Source organism: Accipiter gentilis, chromosome 6 (genome assembly GCF_929443795.1).
Source record: "Accipiter gentilis chromosome 6, bAccGen1.1, whole genome shotgun sequence".
Classification (NCBI taxonomy): Eukaryota; Metazoa; Chordata; class Aves; order Accipitriformes; family Accipitridae; genus Astur; species Astur gentilis.
In genome coordinates, this window is record NC_064885.1 from 44,876,199 (window position 1) to 44,898,072 (window position 21,874).

Sequence of the window (21,874 nt, forward strand, 5' to 3'; positions counted from 1 at the left end):
ATATATTTTTAGAGCAGCTGAATGCAGCAGTTGTTGTGGGAAGTGCTGCAGAATGCCCCAGGTTTTGGTTTCATTTTGCTTTCTAAAATAGATATTAAAAAAGAATCACTTAACAGTCTTTGTGTTTTATACTATTTTCATTTCCAGTTAATATTCGTTTAGAGCTAGGTTAGACTAACTTAATGTACATTATATGTGTTCATGCACATGCTCACAAACTAGATTTGACTTCACAAAAGTAGACTGCATACGTCCTAAATTTGCTTATGGGACATTATTGTGATTCCACTCAAGAATAATTCAAAGGGAATGATGCTGCTGTGCGGTTGGTAGGATCAAAACCTGGGCCTTAGCACCTGTGTATTTATACACTGGTTTTTATTGACATTAAAAAAAGAAAATGGATTTTATCACCATATCAATTTAACGCTCCATTTTAAGTTAGACTTTATCATAAACATACTCTATCCAGATACCTTGACAAAACTGTCTGTACTTGTTTGAAAGCACAGATACATGATTCCTCTATACTTAATGTTTCTGAGTCTGTCCAGTTCAGGCTGCTGTGAAAGTGGGTGTCTGGTATTCAAACTGAATGGAGAGTTACCTGAATCCCATTTTTTTCTTGAAGCAATGTATGCTGGAGAAAAATGCAGTGTCAGCAGGTTCAAATGACCTTCAGTAAGTTTGTCTCTATGACCCAAATCAATGGTTCTTTAAAAGCCATTCCAATTAGTGGTAGTTTTGAACAGATCTGTTTTTCTGTGGACCTGTGTCCAGAGATTTAGACTGACAAACCTCTGAGGAGAAAGGCACTGCCTGAAAGAGGAGCAGAGCCAAGTAATGCTGGTGGTAGAATAGGCTGAGGATAGCTCCTACCTACTTATTTGCCTTCTGTGAATCTCTTGCACTGAAACTTGTAAAACTTCACCATAGCTATAGCTATATCAAACCCAGATGACGTAAATAACTTTTTTTGGAAGTAAAATGGATTTTTGTTGTTTCTTAGAAATATGATCACATACTTACAGCATACTTGACTTGTAGGAGATTCGGTTTGACATAATTTCTACTCCTGATATCAAGGTGTGGGAATGCTTACTTTACTCATTGTACTGAGTACTCATTGAACTGTAGTTCCTTGATGGTATGTAACAATGGGTAGTATTGCTTGAAAGAAAAGTAATTTACTCCAAGATATAGAGTTCATTGGACCAAAGCATTCTGTCTGTCCCCATGAGAAGAAATGACTTGGAGGGTTATTGGGGACCATAGGTCGGGGAAAAATATTCCTCAGCATTTTCATCTTGTCTTGTTCTTTGCCTTCTTGCATGTATAATTTCAGCTGTGATACAACATAGGTACAGATCAGCTGATGAAGGAGTATTTTATATAGCAAAGGCAACAAACAGTCATGACAAATAGTACTACAAATCATGCCCTAGCCCTGAGTGTATGCCAGACACACTGTACAGTCTATTAATCTTTACTTAACTTCGCCTGGTTCTATCATTTGCATGTGCTGCTTACATGAAAGCAATTTTCTTACAGAGAGCTTACTATATTGTGGTAATCCTTGAGCCAGCCTGGATTCTTACCATGGTGGTTCTATTCACTGAACCATTGACATGCCAAAAATTTAAGCACATGTTTTTGTATATGAGGAGAGTTAAAGTCCTGCCTAAGTGCTTATGGTCCTGGCAATTTAACACCAGATTTACGCTGATATAATTTATATAATTGTACTTATAATATTTCTTACTTATTTAATGTGAATAAGACTAGATTCACTGCATCTTAAAATGTGGGTCCGCATACTGTTTTCCATTGTGAAAGTGGTTTGATGTCTGCACCCAGCTCTCATTCCTACCTTTCCTCTCAGCACTGCAGCTTGCTAACCTTTCGGATTTTTTACCACTGAAAAGTTACTTATTAGTGCTGGCTTTGGTCTGTCTTTCCTGCAACCAGCTTATTCTTCCCACCTGGACTCCTATGTTGGTTGCACATAAACAGTTTCATAGCTACCCAGTTACTTTTGCTGGGAACTGATCTAGTCAGAAAATACCTTCTTTTTATCCCTGGGCAATTTTTAGTTTGCTGTGTGGCCACAAAAACGCTTTTGCCAGCCCAGTAAAGGGGTAGCATGTGGGCAGGAACAAGCAGATGGGTGTGGAAGAGGTGATAAAATGGCAACACTCTGGTTTCATGTGGAAGCATGATGTCATTTGTGTGGATACAGCTGTTTGTGGACCACACATAAACTGAATCCATGAAAAGGTTATATTACTGCAGACCTGCTTTTAACTTGGATTATTTCTTGAGCTGGATTTGCCACTAAAGCTAAAATACCATGCAGCTGCACTCTCAAATGGTTTTATAGTCTTTACATGCTGGGCCTCTGTGATGGTGTATCACCCAGAAGGAAAAATTTGGTTCAGATCCGATGTGAGCACAAGTAAATATTTCTGTCAAACAAAGCAGGGCAAAGTTTATGCTGGCCTAATGCCTGTGTACCTGCGTTACTCCAGCTGCAGAAAGACAAGACAATACCTGATTTGGCAGAAAGCTGGCTAGCATAAAGTCAACCTTTCAAAAAAATTTTAACTTGGAACTGGCAGAGTGAGTTATGTTCAGCACTTTGCATTGTATGGGTATCATACATTTGATCCAGGCTGGAAAATCATCAACCCATTTCTTTCAATGCACACTTCTAACAGTGCTTGTATCCTTTAAGGTCATACGTGTACACAGCGTAAGTATGTTCAGGTCTGAGAAGCATAGAACTGAGTTGAGATTTCAGTTCTCATACGGTAAGAACAATGAGTGAAAGATAAAAAGGAAGATACAAATCTTAGTCCTTTGGACAGAAAAATACTATATCTCTTCTAGAGAGTATTTTAGTATCTGGGGTGTTCTTGTTGAAAGGTGAGAGCTTTGTTAATGATGCTATTGCCCCGTTAGTGAAGGAATCCTTGTGAAAATGTCAATTTTTAAACCAGTACATGGCTACCACTTGTAATCCAGACTGGCTTTAGGTACTGTATGTGTTTTTTACTGGAAATGTGAAAGTGGGAAAGGAGAAGAAGGAACTGTTCACTCTGTGGTTCACTAAAGGTATTAGGTTGCATTGCTGGGAACTGATACGTTTTACTTAAAAATAAAAAGGAGGTACAAGCAGAGGCTATGCAGTTTCCCCTCTTTGCCTCAATTTCCTCCTGTTTCTTCTAAGCCTATTACTGAGGGAAACGAGAGAAAGGGTGGCCAAGTAATACCTGCTGTCAAAGGTGCCAAATTATTATTTTAGCTTTGTGGTATGATTGCCAGAGTGACTGTGGAGCTACAGACTTGCAATTTCTTTTGTAACAGTTCTCTGAATAAAAATGCCCATCCAACAGAGAATTCTGCTCTGATTTATATAGTTTCTGAATTTGGCCAGAAAAGATTATGTTAAGTAGCATTAATAGTCTAAGCAACATTAACTGTCTGAGCAGCAGCCTTCTGTCTGCAAGTGAAAGGGTTTAGCTGGTTTACATAGGTATAAATCAGGTTTGCTTACCCCGCTTCTTACCTGCCATCTATGGAGTTATTACCCAGATGAACCTTTTGAATATCCTACCAAAGGTGGTAAATTAATGGGTCATTTCCAAATCTGAATACCCTAACAGATAAAGTTTCAGTTATTAATCAAATGTGCAAAAGACTATTTTGGTTTTCTTTGTAAGACATTAACTGTACAATATGGTGCTTGCATATCCAGAACACAGGAGAGAGTTACAAATCCCTCTGTTGTCTTAAATCAGGTCTAAAATCGGACACCTTAATCTAATTTATTAGACCTTTTTAATTTGCAAATGAAACCATGAATTGTAAATTCAGCCTTACCTGATTTATGTACCTCCTGAGAGGAGTTATGCCAGGCCTGAACTTGGCATCTTCTTTGGATTGATTTTATACAGCCTTGCATTTAAGAACTCATTAAACTCGATTCTTGTCTGATGTAACTGTTTAAAGCAGCAGTGAATTTAGGCAGTTATTTCAGTACAAGTTGGATAAAGATTTTTGCTGAGTTTGATAATGAAACTGGTATAATGTATTAGTATCTTGCAGTTACACTGTTTTGCTATTGATAGTAATTCTCACACTGTGAACTCAGATAGCTAGCTTATACTGACTGCATCCTGAAACACGGAATGGCTGAGGCCATTTTGAAAAAAAGGCAGTGTTTGTTCAAAAGTGACAAAGACATCTATGAAGAAGAGTTAGCAGTGATTCTCACTACTTTGCTTTTTTATTTATCAGTGTGGTACAGATTCAATTCAATTATTTTTTCCTTGCATTTCACCTGCTTTGAAAAAGTAGGTGAAAGTATGTTGAGGATATTATAGAAAGATGTAGCTTCTGTTAGTTTCTGGTGTCTTTATATGGTGCTGGTTTTGTAACTTCTGACAGTCCAGCTTGTTGCTGGATCTTACCAGATGCACTTTTTTTCTTCAGTTACAGTTCTCAAGCTGCTTTTGATTACTGTAAAGTGTGAGTGCCTGTGAGGGAAGGAGTGCTTAAAACACTTCTGCAAGATATAATATTAACCCTCATTTATAGATGAGTACACAGAGACTCTGACTCATCCATGATAATACAGGAAGGCTACAGCCTGCCAGGGAACAGGACCTACAAAGGTTTGCTTCTTGACTAGAACTGGAACATCTCTCATCTGCGTGTCATTGAAAAAAGTGTCTATCTCCTTCATAGTGGTGGAAAACACACACAGTCCTCATTATTTATGCTGGTAAATATTTTTACAATAATTAACTTAGATCTGTCAATAAAGAAAATGTTAAGATTGAAAACATTTTTACTAATTTACTGCATATTACAGGCACACGTTTGTAGAGGAATTTTCAGTTAAAAAAACTTGCATGTCATTTACTACATATCATTAGGTAAACATTTGAACATAACCAGGATGAATATAAATACTTGCTATAAGTATTCGCATTTTATATACATATGAAATATTAAAAATAATTTATTAAGCAATTACTAGTACCAGATCTTGCCAGATGGAGTAGTTATCTCAGTCATTTGAAATATAGTAATTCTAATAACTCTCTACTGTAAATGAGCAATGTGCCCTACGCCCTCTGTTATCTTAAAGTACAATTCTACTTAAGCAGCCATGATTTCTTTTCTTGCCCACAGTCATGAATCACCAGCACCAAATAACACCCAGCACAGCCATGTCGCAGCAGAGTCGTCCTCCCCAGACTCCACAGCCAGGGCTGTTGAACTTGCCCAGTGCACTGACCACACAACAACAGCAGCAGCAGAAGTTGAGGCTCCAGAGAATCCAGATGGAGAGGGAGCGAATTAGGATGCGTCAGGAGGAGTTACTGCGACAGGTAACGCCAAGGATACTCTTTATTTTGTTCAAGAGCCTATAGTTCAATGCATCCAAATTTTTACCAGGTACAATTAATGGCTCTGTTACTTTTGTCAAGATTAACCATTATTTTAGGTAAGGGTAACCAAAAAGCTAATATGTTTTATTTAAACATTTAAATTTTTTTCTCTAAACTAGCATTGAACAGAACACAAAATGGCCATCTGTCAGGAGTTACAGAGCTGGTGTCTTTCTTACCAGCTATAATAGTAGTTTAAGGACCAAATTCTATTCTGCATCTGTTTATAAATCTGGAGCAACTATCACTGATTAATTCTCAGTTTAACTTGGGTTTGTGTAGTAGACCATGTTCTTGCTTCACTGAAGATAAAGGCAGAACATAGGGAGTTGTTCTTGACTCTGACCTCAACTCTATAATTTGCGCCCTTTGCTTTTGAATTAAAATAAAATCACATTCACATCTTACATGAATACCTCTGATTTGAAGACTTTCCAGAGATGATTCTTTGTGGATGTTTTGTTTATTGTTCTATTTCTTAAGTTTCAGCTCTATATAATGACTCATGTACAAAATAGGTATATAACTTCCTTTACACTGCCTTAAGTCAAAAGTTTTAATAGTTGTGTTTCTTCTGTTATGGACAACTCCACTGGTGGTGATGTGTTTTGCATGGCATATTAATCAGCTTCCTTAGAGAAAATAAATAACGTATTTCTCTCAGGAACAGTGTGAACGAAGTACATTTTATCGAGAATAACACCATTATTGGTGGCCTTGTAAATGCTGCAGTTACAGTTCAAAGTACCTTTAAAAATAGTAGCTTTCACAAAATCACAGACTGGTTGAGGCTGGAAGGGATCTCTGGAGGTCATCGGGTCCAACCCCCCTGTTCAAGCAGGGTCACCCAGAGCTGGTTGCCCAGGACCATGTCCAGGTGGCTTTTGAATACCTCCAAGGATGGAGACTCCACCACCTCCCCAGGCAGCCTGTGCCAGGGCTCAGTCCCTGTCACAGTGAAAAAGTGTTTCCTGATGTTCAGAGGGAACCTCCTGTGCGCCAGCGTGTGCCCATCGCCTCTGGTCCTGTCGCTGGGCACCACTGGGAAGAGCCTGGCTCTGTGTTCTTTGCACCCTACTGGCAGGTGTTTATATCCATTGATGAGATCCCCCTGAGCCTTTTCTTCCCCAGGCTGAACAGCCCCAGCTCTCTCAGCCTCTCCTCATAGGAAAAGCGGAGGGCCCGCATTTTCCCTAGCCTTCCTATTGTCACCTAGGTACTTACAGAACCCCTTCTTGTTGTCTGACTCCCCTGGCCACATTCAATTCCAGCTGGGCTTTAGCTTTCCTAAACTCATCTCTGTGTCCTCAGACAATGTCTCTGTATTCCTCCCAGGTTACCCAACCTTACTTCCATACTCTGTGGAAATAATAATTTTGTGGAATTATTATTTCACGCCTTCAGTCCTTTTGCCTTTGGGATTGTCCCACAATTTGTGGTTATTCTAGGGTAACGTTTGTTTGTACTGTATTTAGAAATACAGTGTGACATTTCTTTGCAGCAGGTAGAAGCATGTTTGTTACTGGGCCAATAATGCCAATTGGCTGAACTTTTCTGATTATTTATTAGAGAACCATAAGTTGCTGTAATGTTTTGAAATGTTAGTAGCTGGTGTTTAATGCAAAAAGAAGCCTAAGAAAAATCCTCACACTTAGATGCCCTCTGAGGAGGAGTAGCAGAGTGTATGTCATAGGTTGACTAGCTGCAAGTAGGTGAGTGATGCATTTTTTCTTCCAAGTCTGGAGGAAAATGACTGAGAGAAAACACATGAGTGATGAAAACAGACTGGAGCATCTCAATGACCTCTGGAAGACTTTGTGGGCAGCAAAGAAAGGGACACATATATCTTTAAAACCTTTAGGTCTAAAATAGAGATCTGGATGATTGGAGCAGATATACCAGAAGGGAGATGTGCTCACAAAGGATTTATCATGTTTTAGAGGCAGCAGTCATGAAAACCACAGATAATGGCCGGCTTTTTGGTTTTCTCTCTGAAGCCTTTGAATGTTGTTTTTGCTAAATAGGCTGTTTGGGGTTTGTTTTTTTAAACATACCATCTCAGTAAAATTAATGGAAGAAAAGGTCTTTAATGTTTCTAATGATTGAGAATGTGAGGTACTCTTTTTCCATGCTTATATTTCAGAACAAATAATTTTTAATTGGATGTTACCAAAACATCACTTTTCAAAAAGTAATAATAGACAATCACTCACCACATTAAATATTATTGTATTGAAAGTGCTTTTTTTTGTTCATATACAGAAAATGCAGTTTTATATGGGTCTTTATAGTAATACAGACTTCTAACAGCAAGAATACGATTGTACTTTTCTTTCCATGTACAAACTATATGTAAGTCAAATTGCTCTCCAGTTACACCTGTGGAACCTTAGTAACTTCATCTTGTGCAGATAAAAAGACGAAAAGTAGCATGAATGTACATACTATCATATAGTAGGCTTTTGTAAAAGAGAGATTGATAACAAAATGAAAATGGATGTCTGACAAGTAGAATCACAAAAACAATACTGTGAGTATTTGTAAAAACATTTTACAACCGTATATTTGCTTCGTTCATATTTTTACTTTTACCTCCATCTAAATATATGTATAAGAACTTAAAAAAAAATTGCTTTAACAAAAGTAAGTAACAAAAATTCATTAATATATTTTGAAACTGTACAGCACCATCTAGCTGCATTTAAAAAAAAAAAAAAGGCATTACAATTACGTGCTTTCGTAGTTCCTGCAGCAACGCTTGGCTATCTTTGCATGTGATTATTCCTATTGTCTTTGGTGAATATATGTACATGCTCGAAATTAAGCAAGTGCTCAGTGCTCTTGCTGAACAGGGGTGAAAGGCAGATATGATTCCACTAAAGTTTCTGAATTTTTTTACCTGCTCGTGTCAGGGCTGAATTTGACTTTCATGGTTCAGACCTGAGTCTAGAAAGTGTACAGACACCAACGTCTTGTGCCCACATTCCACTACCCTTAATTTTTGGAGTTACATTATGATACATTACCTGCCTATGCAGAACTGTGTTCAAGGTGGTGGTCTCTGCCCTGAGCAGTAATCTCAATCAAGCCTTTTGCATACCTTATCCTTTACTATCAAGAGCTCAGAACATACTAGAGACGGGTGTGGGAAGAGAGTGGGGATATCTGGTATGAGCTTAGTCATAATTGTTATCGTGCTAATAATGTGTTACCTATTTTTACTCTTTGGCTCTGTTCTTCAGGACAAGAGCAAATTAAGCTTCAAAACAGTTGTGCCATTAACATAAGGGCTGGTTTCCCTGCTCTGCTGACTGGGTTTTACTTTGAAACTAATACATGGACAACACTCTGCAGCTGTGCTGTACTTAATCAGGCCTCCAACATACTATGCCTAGTACCACCCTGCACCTATGGTGTTTGTTTGAGTTCCACATTATATAAAGCAGGACAGTATCACTTTGCATTACAAAAGTTTTCAGAACTGGTGTAGCTCTTGAGGAACAACATACTTTCCACCCAAGGAAAGCAAGATGCAAAATCCATCCATCCTAACAGAACTTTGTGAACTTCCTGCCAGTAACCTGAGTGCTCCTGAACCCTGGCAGCTGAGAAGAATGCAACAAATCTCTGGAGTCGTCTGCATTCAAGTACTGTTACTCCTGTCCTGACCCTTCACTGCTGCTTTTGCTTTTCTAGTGTAACCTGTCTGAGGGAAAAATGCTGAGTAAGTGTGCACACTGCTGCTAGCAACTGCGAGGAGGTGCAGAGTTTGAGTGAGAGGGGAGGAATTCTTTTGGTGGGTCACAAACCTCCTTTCAGCCTGGCAGCAGCTGCTGGCTCTCCACAGCCATTCCTGGCTGCAGCTGCTTGGTGGAGCAGCACACACAACCAGAGGAATACACAGTTCTGGAAGCTCACTGCTTAAGGAATTTTTTTCTTTCTTTGTCCTCCTCTTCATTTAGTTGGTAAAGCCTCTAGAACTGCTAACTGATTACATGCGGGAAGGGCAGCATTTCAGAAAACCAGTATGACAGCTTCTATTTAAATGTTTCCTTACTCAGTTTTGTCATTCTGGAAAGAGCTGGTCTGTTTTTCTCGGCTTTCCAAAGGAAAAGGGAGAATCTGCTTGCTACTCAAGAGCTTCTTGGATATGGAAGTAGTTAGAAGTGATATCAGTAAGAAATCTCTGAAAGGGCCCTACAGGGAAGATGTCCCAGCACTTCTCTGTGTGCACAAGTGCCATCTTGCACCTTGTTTAGAAGGGTGCAAACAGTCACAAAAAGGTAACGCTTCTCAGAGGTTCCTTTCTGATCCCCCAATCCTATTCATATATTTGTGCAGAGAAAATTACAAGGGCTCAAACAAGGCTGTAGAAGGAGTGATGTATGGGGTTGCAGAGGAAGATTTATCACTGTTTTGTCCTCGCAGAGTAGAACCTTACTGGCCTCCAACGGCCTGAACAGAAAAATGCCCTGCTGTGCTCCTCCCACTGCACAGACTGGCCCATAGTCGGATTTATTGATGGCGCAGGCAATATCTAGATGTCTCACTTTCCACCCTAAGTACAAGGACTGGCAGAAAAGGAATTGCAGCAACTAGCAATGTAAACTTACTATAAAAATGCTCTCACTCATCTCCCCCAGCTAGAAATGACTGTTTGGCAGCTAAGCATGGAGTTCAGTTCAGTTCTGCCAAGGAGGGTTCCAGGAAATGTGGCAGTGAATTTCTAGATTTGTCTGGCATACAATTAAAAAGGGGTTTACATCAGAATTGTGTTCAGATGCAGTGAATAATTTAACTCACTGCAGTGCTTTGAAGTTTTTAAAGATTTTTGCAAATAACCACTGATGAAGCTTTTTGACATGCCTTTGTGATGTCAGAGTACTGTGGGGATTTTTTAATTTATTTTGTTTTGTTATTTATTTTGAAAATCCCCTTTGGGTTTTTAAAATAGCATATGCTGTAGTGGCAAGCAGATCATTATGGGTGTTTGGTCCTTTTCGAGCTAGCTGCTGTCTGCTGGCCAACAGGAGGCACTCCTGCATTTGAGAGCTAATTTGAATAGCTAAGGCTATGCTTGTCGCTTGCAACTGCAATATTGCCATCCACAGGGCTGCGAGAGGTCTCTGGTATTTTTTGCCAGGCTTTTTAACCTAAAGTAGGAGATTCCTGAATATTCTTAAGAACCTTGTAGTCATGCTTACCATAGAGAACAGGACATAACAGGCTAACACAGAGCTTTTGTGATTGTGTAATTGATCCATTACTATTGAACATTGCTGTATTAATATCAAAGAAGCCAAGAACCAAAGGAGTCTTAACATCTGTAGCAGTACTAAAATTGTAATGTGACTTCTGAACAAATCACCTGCATGAGGCAGCAGCAGACGAGGAGCATACTTAATGTATGGTAGAGCCAGTACTCTGCTTCCCCAGCCTAACTCTGACTGCAGTATGCAGGAGTCTGTTGTTCCATATTATAAAGTACACACTGAGTTAATATTACAGGCAACATGGAATATGTTGAAATAAAGACACAGGAGGTGCCATGCCATTCCCCAAGTGAGACTAAATCAAGTAACCTTACGATAAACGTAGTGTTTCTTGCAACAAATATGAGACAGGAACTGAGATTTTTTAAGTGCCAGTGTGAGTCTTTCTTTAGGGTGCTGGAGGCTTTTCAGCTCACAAATTGTCTTGCTTTGCAAGGCCTGTCTAAATCATGTAGTAGATTAAACTTTCCTGGAATGGATTGTTGGCCCTGTTGCAGTTAGCGGTTAGGAGGGCCAATTACTGTATCTGGGGACGTGATTAATAAACCTGGGTATGAATCTCTACTTGTTGGACCAAGCAGTAGTTGGCACCATGTTTTCCAAAGAGATCACTATCTGAATTCCCTGGTTGCATAGGTCAGCTGCAGGACAGAAAACAGCCAGCATTAAGGTCTGAAAATACATGTGAAATTCACAGTATTTTGTGCAGGAGCAGTAAGTCCAGCACCCTGGAAAGAATGGACATTTTGCAATAATGCTTTCCTATTTGTGGAAGGCACTTCAGTGAAAAACTTTCAAGTTTAACAAAAATCCTTCTCAAATGGCTGACGGTTCATCTTCCTGACCATAGGATAAAACAGTCTGATGCATAGCAGTAATGTAGTCTCTGAGCCCTTGTTCTTACTTTGTTAATAGTCTATTCTGAGCTACTTTTGGAAATTAAATTACTGTGGAAATGGAGAGGAAGTTACAGAAGTTACTGGTGTTTTGGTTTTTTCCCCTTACAATATGGTGTATTTTGGAGGAAGGCAGTGCCTGTGTCTATTCTGTAAAAAGAAGGTATGGTTGCAGCAAGTATAGGGTAATCTGAGGTTACAAGGCCAGTAACAGTGACATTGAAGTAGCACAGGTTTCAGCTTGGCCTGTACAAGTTTGCCCATGGCACTTGCTTGGGCATTTAGCCCACAACAAAACCTGTTCTGTTGTCACTTCGCTCCTGTTAGCTACAATTAGTTGTCCCAAGTACAGTCATAGCTGTTTATTGAAGTGGCACAGACATTGCATTATCAGAAAGTTCTTCTTCTAGTGTAACATGAAACATCTAGAGGTTAGAACTGGACTTGCTAAGCATGCTCAGAGCAGTTATACTGTATATGCAATAAAGAGTTTGCACATTGTGACCAGGGCTGTCAGAACTCAGAAAACCATACTGACCTTGGTAGTTGAGTGGCTTACTCCATGTTAGATAAACCTCACCTTGGAACTTAAGCTGTTCTGGGAGGAGTGTCCTTGAAACACAGCCTGTGTTTCTGTATTAACCTAAATTTAGGTAATATAAGTGCAGTTTTGGTTCATTGTTTTTGCCAGATGGAACAAGCCAGCAGCAGTAGATATAAGAAATTATCTGCTCTTTTCAGTGTGTTTATTTGGCTGGGCATTTTTTGAGTCAGTTTGTAAGAGAAATCAAAAGCCATAAGGAAATTTTTGCCTATTTTCTGTGCAGTTCAGTGTGAGAGGAATAATATTTATTTCACAGAGGGTTAGAGATATGAAACTCCTTTCATGAACAACACTATGTTTTTTGCAATGTACTTTGATTTTATGTGCAACTGCATTTTTTAAGTAGTTGGAGGTTCAGAAATCTCCACTAGTGCTTTGTGTTTTGCTGTTTTGGAAAGTTACCAGAGGAATCATAGACTTAAGGGAGGAGAGGTATGTTTGTGCTTCTGTAGTGAGCTGAAAGGAATAATGCCTGACATGAAGAATGAGAAAAGCCTCATGTTTCTTGTGATCATTTAATTAAACATGTTTCATAAAGAGATTTATCTCTGTCTCTGTTTAAAAACAATTCCATGGAATTGTACAGATTTTTCAGTGTTGTTTGGAGACCTTTCCTCAGTTTCCACATATGCATCTTTTGTCTTAAATACAGTACTTCTACAATGGCTGTGGAAAGCAGTGGAGTGATTACAAGTCTTTGAAAGTAATAGAATTTACTAGTCTCAAATAAGCTGTCTTTGGCAGTATAGTGAGAACAATTATGTAAAATTATTTACTCAGATAGAAATTTAGGCTGTCAATATGTCATTACCTGTTATGGAAACAGAAAACACTAGAAAATCATCCCTGCTAGGCATCTGGCATTTTTAATTAAAAGTTTCAGAATTCTTGCTGTGAATCCACCTACGAATTGTCAACAAATACACCCTTAAATAATGGCCTTTCTTCTCTGCAGGTGCATGACTTTTCCTCGATAGATTTTCTTTGGCACTGCTCTGTGGTAAAACAGTTGTTTGTTAGCTTGTCACTCTGGTTAATCATTGTTATTATCAACTTTTCAGTTCTAATATTTTTCTGGACAGCATATTTGTAGTTTAGTTTTTCTCTTTCATGAGCAGGGAGCTTGGCAAGCTCTCCCCTACCCACCCAACACACATATACACAGTCCCCAACAAGTTGAGACACTGATTTGTACTATATGATCCATTGAGAAGTTGCTGGATACAGAAAAGTTTTTCCACCACCTCCTACAGGCAAGATATTTTCAGGCTTATGTTTGATACAGTGCAGTAGTATTGAGCAATACAATCGGATTTCAATCTGATAATTGAAAAAAAAGGGCATGACAGCTGGCAAGAAATTATGAAGAAGATTGTCCAAAACAGGCAAAATCTTGTTCAGAAAGATGTATGTATGCACACAGTCATTCTTTGATTCATAGAGTCGCAGGATAGTTGAGGTTGGAAGGGACTTCTAGAGATTGGCTAGTCCAACTCCCCGGCCCAAAGCAAGATCAGTTACAGCAGGTTGCTCAGGGCTGCATCCAGTCAGGTTTTGAGTATCTCCAAGGATGGAAACTCTGCAACCTCTCTGGTAAACCTGTTCCAATATTCAATCACCCTTACAATAAAAAAGGGTGGTACTGGGGCAGTATTTTCAGTGCAGTGTCTCACCTTGCCTCAGTAGCAAATGGAAATCATTTACATCAAATTAGGACTTAGTCACAATATTCTGAAAGAGGCAAATACTTGGATCTTGAGCAGGGTGTTCTCAGTTATTTTATTTTTAGTAACAGCATTTGATTTTCAGAAATTATAGCGACCAGAATGGTAACCAACTTGTATTTTACATCTTGGCAACCTAGGAGAAAGCCTTCTTTTTTCTTTTTTCTTTTTTTTTTTTTTTTTGCCTTTTTTTTCCTGTTCTGATCTTACCTTTGTTAATGTAGAAGAATGTCCAGTGAGATTTGAAAATGCACTGCTCAAGTATCAAAAACATGAACTTCATTGCTGGATTGGACTTCAACAAAAAAAAAATCCTAGCTAAGTATATCCTGCCTCATGTTATCTGTCTTCCTTTTCTTCTCTCTTCCTTTCTCTTTCTGTATTTCTTTCTTTCTGGGTGTCTTTCTAGTATTAGCCTTGCTTGTGTTGCTGCAGTTGCTATTCTTATATTGAAAAAAATACTTTCAGTATCTTCATGTAGACAGTTAAAAAAGCCAGTCTGCCCATTTGCTGAGGTTTGTACATTTTCACAGACTCCAGCTGATTTAATTATGAAAAACATCACCATTAGAATTGTCACTTGACAAATGAAATGAGATACATAAGCTATCATACATAAGCTATTAAGAATCTTCAGACCATTTATTCTTAACACTTACTAAATAATGACACCCTCTAATGTAAGTTATTATTTATCAGTGAATATATTGATAATTTGATTATAAAGGAAACATTGCATCAATGGGCAGCAATATATGTTAATTCCCAATGAATAATTGTTACATTATTCATGAAGAGACCAGACCAGTCCTCCTCAATGAAGAAATCAATTGAAAACATAGTAAAACATCATATTCTAGCCTGAAAAACATTTTAGTCTTTTCTGTACTTGGGAGAATGAATGACTGACTCAGTGGAGAAAAGTTTTCTACTAGAATGTAAATTAAATGCTTCCTTTGCTTGTTTCATTTAAAAAAAAATAGTAAGGCTGAGTAAACTAGGTAAAAAACAGATACAGCTGTATTATTTTAAGGTCTTTGGATATTTGTCTGGAACATCCCCGTGAAGTCAAACAACCTTTGTATAGACCTCTGTACCACTAGATGTCATGGTTGTTTCACAGAGATAATGCTAGAAGAATTTACCTTTCAGGAAGAGTTCCGAAACAAGTTTCCTTTGGCTCTTAATTGCTCATTTGTCATCCTAAAAACAGTGTATATGAGACAGGTCGTTAGGCAGATGCTTATTATCAGGCAGAGGGTTCATTCTAAAGATTATTGGGTCAAAGTGTTGGTTCCAGTGGTTTTCTTCTAATGTGTTAAGTACTTTATGCTTGCAAGTGATGTTCTTCTGCTTTGGTATATAGCCAATTATATCATCTAGTAGCAACTCACATAGTTTCAGTGCCTGATTTTGCTCTCTTTTGCACCAGTTTAAACTAAGAGCAATTCCGCTTAAGGTAAGCTGTTAGAAACAGATATATATGTGGGAGATTGTACGTCTGTATGTTTTAAACTGCTTTATTATTGCTACTCCAGCTCTCAGAAAATTTGGCCTCCCTGAACAGTAAACTGAAATTGTAATTTGAGTGTTACACAGCTCTAGTATGCATGTGAAACTCCTCAACTGGAGTTAGCTGTCCCATGAAGTGTGGACAGGCTGTCAATAATCAGCTGTAATGTGCAGGCCTATCAGTGTTTTATGATGAGGTGACACACAAGGTGTCCAAAGTTACAACATAGGTAATTGGATTTTGTAGGGATTATCCCTGTGGCCAGCAAGGCTGTAGAGGTGCCGTCATTCTGCAGGTAGTTGTGCTTGTTAAGGTTTGGCTTTCCCCTGGTTGTCTGCCCCTCACTAGAGGTTGCCAATCGGACAGCTCTGCCAGTAAAGGCATCATTACGAGCATTTCGTGATCTGCATCACACAAAGAGTGTGAGGCTGGTTTAAGCAGGCAAACAGGCTCTCTGATTTAGTGTGAAACTGGTTAGAAAATGCTCAAACACGTCTGCCTGGTGGCTGAGCTGTGGGACTGGCTTCCAGCTGTGCTGGTAACTGAAAGATAGATTCTGCAGTGTTTTAAGCCAGCACAGGTGGGTATGAAAGACTCTGTCTGCATACATTATGATTTTCTTCACAGGATTGTAAACAAATAATTATCAGTTACATTGTTTAGAATTACTTTCCTAAATAAGAAGATGTTTATATATTACATGTTTGCTTGTTGCAAGACTGCTGTACTTCCGAGCTGTTGGAATAACCCTTCCCTTATATTTACTTGCCTTTTCAGGAAGCTGCTCTATGCAGACAACTTCCCATGGACTCAGAAAACATGGTCCCAGTTCAGACAGCTGTGAATACACCTGCCATGACACAAGACATGAGGCCTATTACAAATAATGGATCTGATCCTTTCTTGAACAGGCAAGTTCATGTCCTCTTCACTAGGCAATTGGTTCTGATGCCTTCTCTACACTTTTAAAGCTGTCTCTCTAAAGTAGTTTCCTATATCATCTTCTTTTGTACTTACTGTGAAGAGCGGGTACGGCTGAGTGGCTGGCCTGAAACCTTTCAGTTTATACTTCGAGAAGGAATCTTAGAAAAATCAAACAGATGGTAACAGGTGTTTTTAATTGTACTGTAGGTGTATGTAGAAGACTCTTAAGTAGAATAGGTACATTACCTAAGTATAAATACACTCAGGTTTTTTAGGCTATCAGAACTGTTTTTGTCTAGAGACTTATATATATATGTGTGTGCTTCAAAATTTAAGAGTGGCCTCACTTCAGTTGCTTTATATTTGGGCTGATGTGACACGACCACATTAGTGGCCAACAGTTGAGAATGAGTCTTAATGACTCAGTATTTAACTTTAATATCTAACCTACTGTGCTGTGTTTTTTCAAACACCATGATCAGGGACTATGTCTACCAGAACATCTTTACTGAGTCTTTTTCATGTTTCAATTTACAGTGGGCCATACCATTCCAGGGAACAGAGTACAGACAGTGGCTTGGGATTAGGATGCTACAGTATACCAACGACACCTGAAGATTTCCTCAGTAACGTAGATGAGATGGATACAGGTAGAATACTCTGATATAGCTTAAAGTATAATGATTTTAATAACTTTGTGTTACAGCCAGTAATGTTTTACACTTGCATAACTGAATGATAATCTCTCGCTTTCCTATGCAAGAGAACAGACAGAGACTGTGGGGGAAAATGCCTAAAAGGTACTTAGTGCCTAGAAGTTTCTCAGCTTTAACTTAGGTCCCAATCCTACCCTTTTGCCTTAGACTGATACTAAACAAAATAAGTAAAAGTCAGAAAATACAAGCCATAGTTTGTATTTTCATACCATAGTCCAAGGTAGGAGGAGTAAAAATCTGGTCTTGGGTTACATTCTTGGTACAAATCACTGTGTTTTCTAACTCTGGGAAATCAGTCTCATTAGTAAGTCTCTTACAATGGCAAAGTTGGATTTGCCTTCAGACAATGTATTAGCTAGTTTAGGTTTTGGTATGTATTTATTTTTATATCGGTGTTCTCATGGTATTTAAAATGCTGAAATTACTAGGAAATCAACAAGTTTTTTTTCAGATAGTGAAATTCTCAGCACTTCCTCACCTAAACTTACTTCTGAAGTCATCAGAAGTTCTAGGTGATGCAAAGACTGAAAGGTTTGTCTGTTAAAGATTTTCATGCTTGTCATTATTAATTTATGAAAAAAGTGATATAATATTGCAGAGCTAAATTGCTGTAAAACACTTTTTTCAGTTATGCCCCGCAGACAGCATTGTGCAGAGAGGAGGTTAGAGAGTTTATGTAAGAGTCAATTGCATTGCTCCCTGTGGAGACTAGTGAACGTCGGAACTATCATGCTTCCCAAGTGAAGGTCAGAGGCTGATTACTTTGAACACTGCTGGAAAGGGCCTTTTGTGCTTTTGAGAGCAAAGCAAGGATATGAAATTAACTCTTACAAGAATATGCATTCTGCAAGCAAATATGGTTTTGAGGTAACATTTGTAGAGGATAGGAATGATCACAAGTGCTTATGGGAAAGGGGGAGTCTAATTTTTATATGAATTGTGTTGTTTTAAATGACCCACAAGAATAGTTTGGTATTTCAAAAGTTCTTCTTTACTTTTCCTAGGAGAAACTATTGCACAGACAACAATGAACATAAATCCACAACAAACGCGTTTCCCTGATTTCCTCGACTGTCTTCCAGGAACAAATGTTGATCTTGGGACTCTAGAGTCAGAAGACTTGATCCCTATTCTCAACGATGTGGAGTCAGTACTCACCAAAAATGAGCCCTTCCTTACCTGGCTGTAATCATTCAGTGCTGATTGGGCCTACAACGCAATTCAACATTTCTTTTTCCTCTTGAGATAGAGGTAGAATATCTGAAAATCCTCAAGAGATACAACCTACCGCCTTAATGACTTTTGTTACATGATCTTTATGGTCAGTTTAATCTCCACCTGGATTTAATTGACACTAATTTAAATATAAAATACATATATATATATATAAAAATACATATATGCATATATATTTCTTCTTCTTTAAAAAAAAGCACACTACTTTACACATCTTTTCAGACCAGGCAGAAATGTTTCACTTCAAGGACAGAAAGTGGGTGGTGTTTGTGCACATACCTGACTGATCTCCTAGGTATTGATTAACATCACAAACCCTTCATGAATCACAAAAGCTAACTACTAGGTCAGTTGGTTCAAAAAACAGTGCACAGCATCAGACCAAGAGAGCCATTTTATTGCTATGTTTATGACAATAGTACCAGAAGCTTTTTTTATCAACTTAAGCTTTAAAAATCTTTCTTTTGTTCTTAGTAACTAACTGTGCTGTATGGAATACAGATTAAATCTGATCCATATCAGCCATAATACTTCTCATTATATATTTGTAAAGGCACAAACAGTACTATTGCAGTTTCTTTTTTTCAGTATATTACTGTATAGTTTTCGGAAAATAAATACTTCCAATCTGAAAGTACCAGAATTGTTTAGCAACGTTTTTATGCTACAATATTGTTGCAAAATTAACCAGACTGGTACTGACTGCTGCCTTTTAAAAACAAGGCAATGTATTATAAACAAGCATTTTTTAAAAAGATCTTAAGATTTTGATGTTTATTATATTAAGCACTACAATTTTGTAACTTAACACATGAACAAACTTTTTTATATATATAAAATCTGTGGCAAATACCTTAAATGCAAAAACATGCTTTTAAAATCAGGTCTGGAAAATGTGGCACAACTTGTTAATGTCATATGTAGTGGGAAAAAACCCTTGCTCATACTGTTTTCAGTAATGTTTTTAACTGACAATGTCAAAATACATGTAGTTGTATACATGAAGAAAGATGGTAACTTTATCAGGGCAATGCTAAAGCAGTACAGTAACTGGTCTGGTAAAGTTGCTTAGTTCTTAAGTCTTTCACTTATTGTAATTGGTGTACAGGACACAAGGCATGTTCTGTGTATTTCTACCTATTGTATATCCTACAAATACTTCTTTATCAGAGGTTTGGGACTGAGAAGGCATCAAGGACATTAAGCTCGCAGTTCCCCTGAAATGCAAATGAAGTCCTAAAATTTTTAAATATCTTGAAATTATATTATTTATAATCTATGAATTTAAGCTTTTTATGTTGAAAAATATGTCTTTTTATGAAAAGCATTAAAACTTTTCTCTAATCTTTATCCAGGCTATGTAGAGAGAGGAAGAGATGTAGCACTCGGTGTAAATGTGTGTTTGCCAGGTCTAATAACACTTTACAAGATCTTACTGATGCACCAGAGTATTGATCACTAAAGACTTTTTTCCAAATGGTTGGGTGAAGGTAGGTGAAAAGGTCAGAGATAGAGTGATGGGAATATGGAGTAGGTTTGGAAGACAAATGATTATGTAAGAAATGTAGATCCTTGCTGGTGGGGTGGCTGCAGATAGGGATACACAGAAAACAAATCACCAGCGTTCAGTGAAAAACATAACAGAAGAACTTGATACAATAAACTACCTTGTCAGTGATGAACTGCTGGGTGTACATGATATCAGAAGATGGAAAATAAAAAGCACACACACCAAAATTTTGAAAAAAGAGATGGAAAGCAAAGACGTACAGTCAGTAAGTTTTATTACATAGGGAAAAGTAGCTCTTTTTATGTTGGTAGTTTTGTTTGGTTTTTTTAATAGAAAATGAGATGCGACAGCAGAGTTGTGTCTGCACAGAATTTCATTGCTGAATGGGCATTGTGTTTCTTTTATTCTTTTGGAGGGGTTATTTGTTGTTTTGTTGGGGTTTTTTTTAATTATTTTTGACATAGCAGAAATTTCTTTTCAACAAGCAGGGGACCGGGCAGGGCTGACCAATATTACTCTAATTATGATTAATCTCTCTCTTAAGGAGTTCTTCAGGTTGTCAGCCTAAATGAAAAACAGATGGTCCTAAGGCTTTGTTCTTTAGTGACATGACTGACTTTGGTAAAAGAATTGGAGATTTTTTGGCATCTGGTTGTGATGCCAACTTGTAAGGCCAACTCGTCAGCACTGCATGATTGGCCTAACAAACTGAAAACCATTGGTGCTAGAGAGCCATTTACAATAGCTGCAGATCTGAGCTCTAGTATCATCCAGTTGTTATTGCTCATCATTAGATTATGTTAGAAAATGCAGCGTGTTCATTTGCTACTAAGTCTGTACTATTGTAAATTCAAGTTTTGTCATAATAAAAGATACTCCAAGCAGGTCAGGTTCACAGCTGGTGTAAATTAGCTAACCTGTGTTGACTTCTGTTTAGCTACACTAATTTTCATCAGCTGAAGGCCACACTACTTACAGTGAAAACTGATGCAGTTTTCTGGTAGTCAAATAAGATGTTTGTCAGAGTTGCAAAGCTACAAACTTGATTCCTCTTTCATTGGTGTTTCAGGTGGTTAAGTGTCTTGGTTCAAAGACCTTAAAGAGGTAAAAAAATCAGAAACTGTGTTTCCATATTACTTCCATAATAAACCAGCAGCAGATTTGGAACAAGAGGGTGCTATGTGAAATGAAACTTCCAGCATAAAGCAACTGCCAGAATCTTAGGTCAGATCTTTACTCAGCCATGAACCAAATCACAGTTAAGTTAAAAGTGATTCTTCACACTGTAAGCTTTTCATTTTTGTAATGGAGAGGATGTATCAGAGGAAGCGAAACAAGAACAAAATCGATTTTTTAAAGTTCTCGTTTTTAAAAAAATGCTGGCTTTAAACAGGCTTATGGCAGAACTTTTAAGTATTCAAAGCATATGTAATTCTTATGAAACTAAATTTATTGTTGACTGTTTCACCGTACTATTTCAGGTTTTGAACATTTGCTTTACTAAATGTACACTGTCTACTTGTAGTATAAATACAATAAATGTGCCAGCTGGACAGTTTTACTATTGACCATCACTGAGGGTGGCATACATAAGTCTTGGTGATACAGAAGTAATGGGACATTGTTAATTACAGTTTGTATTCTGGTAATACTGTTAGAATGTAACTTGGGGGGTGGATTGGGTTTGACTTTTTGACAAATGCTGTTCAGGGGGTGGGAAGGATTTAAATGTCTATTTTAAATACAGAAAAATATGGGTGTTCAGATAAACTTGTTTCCTAATATACTACATCCATGCACATCCTAGTACTTTAACTTTTTTATTTACTTTTTTCATTTTGTTATATGACGTGTGAGCATTTGTTTTTAATTTTGAGTACCTTGCAACAGATTGTATGTATCAAAAGTAATCAGATCAAACTGTTGTATCCAGGGTTTGATTCTGTTTGTTTGTTGGGGGGTTTTTTTATTTCTTTGATCTTGTACATGAAAAACAAATATAAATGAACTGAAAGGTTT

The 21,874-nt window shown here is 37.9% G+C and overlaps 1 protein-coding gene across 1 annotated transcript in view; it reads left to right on the top strand.

Annotated features, from left to right (window-relative positions):
* The window catches only part of WWTR1 (WW domain containing transcription regulator 1), an 80,262-nt gene extending 58,388 nt beyond the window's left edge, over positions 1-21,874 (top strand). The window contains exons 3-6 of the mRNA XM_049803751.1: positions 5,200-5,399; positions 16,247-16,380; positions 16,931-17,043; positions 18,114-21,874. Of these exons, the coding sequence (XP_049659708.1) occupies positions 5,200-5,399; positions 16,247-16,380; positions 16,931-17,043; positions 18,114-18,298 (632 nt within the window). The 3' untranslated portion in view covers positions 18,299-21,874. The remainder of the gene's footprint in view (positions 1-5,199; positions 5,400-16,246; positions 16,381-16,930; positions 17,044-18,113) is intronic.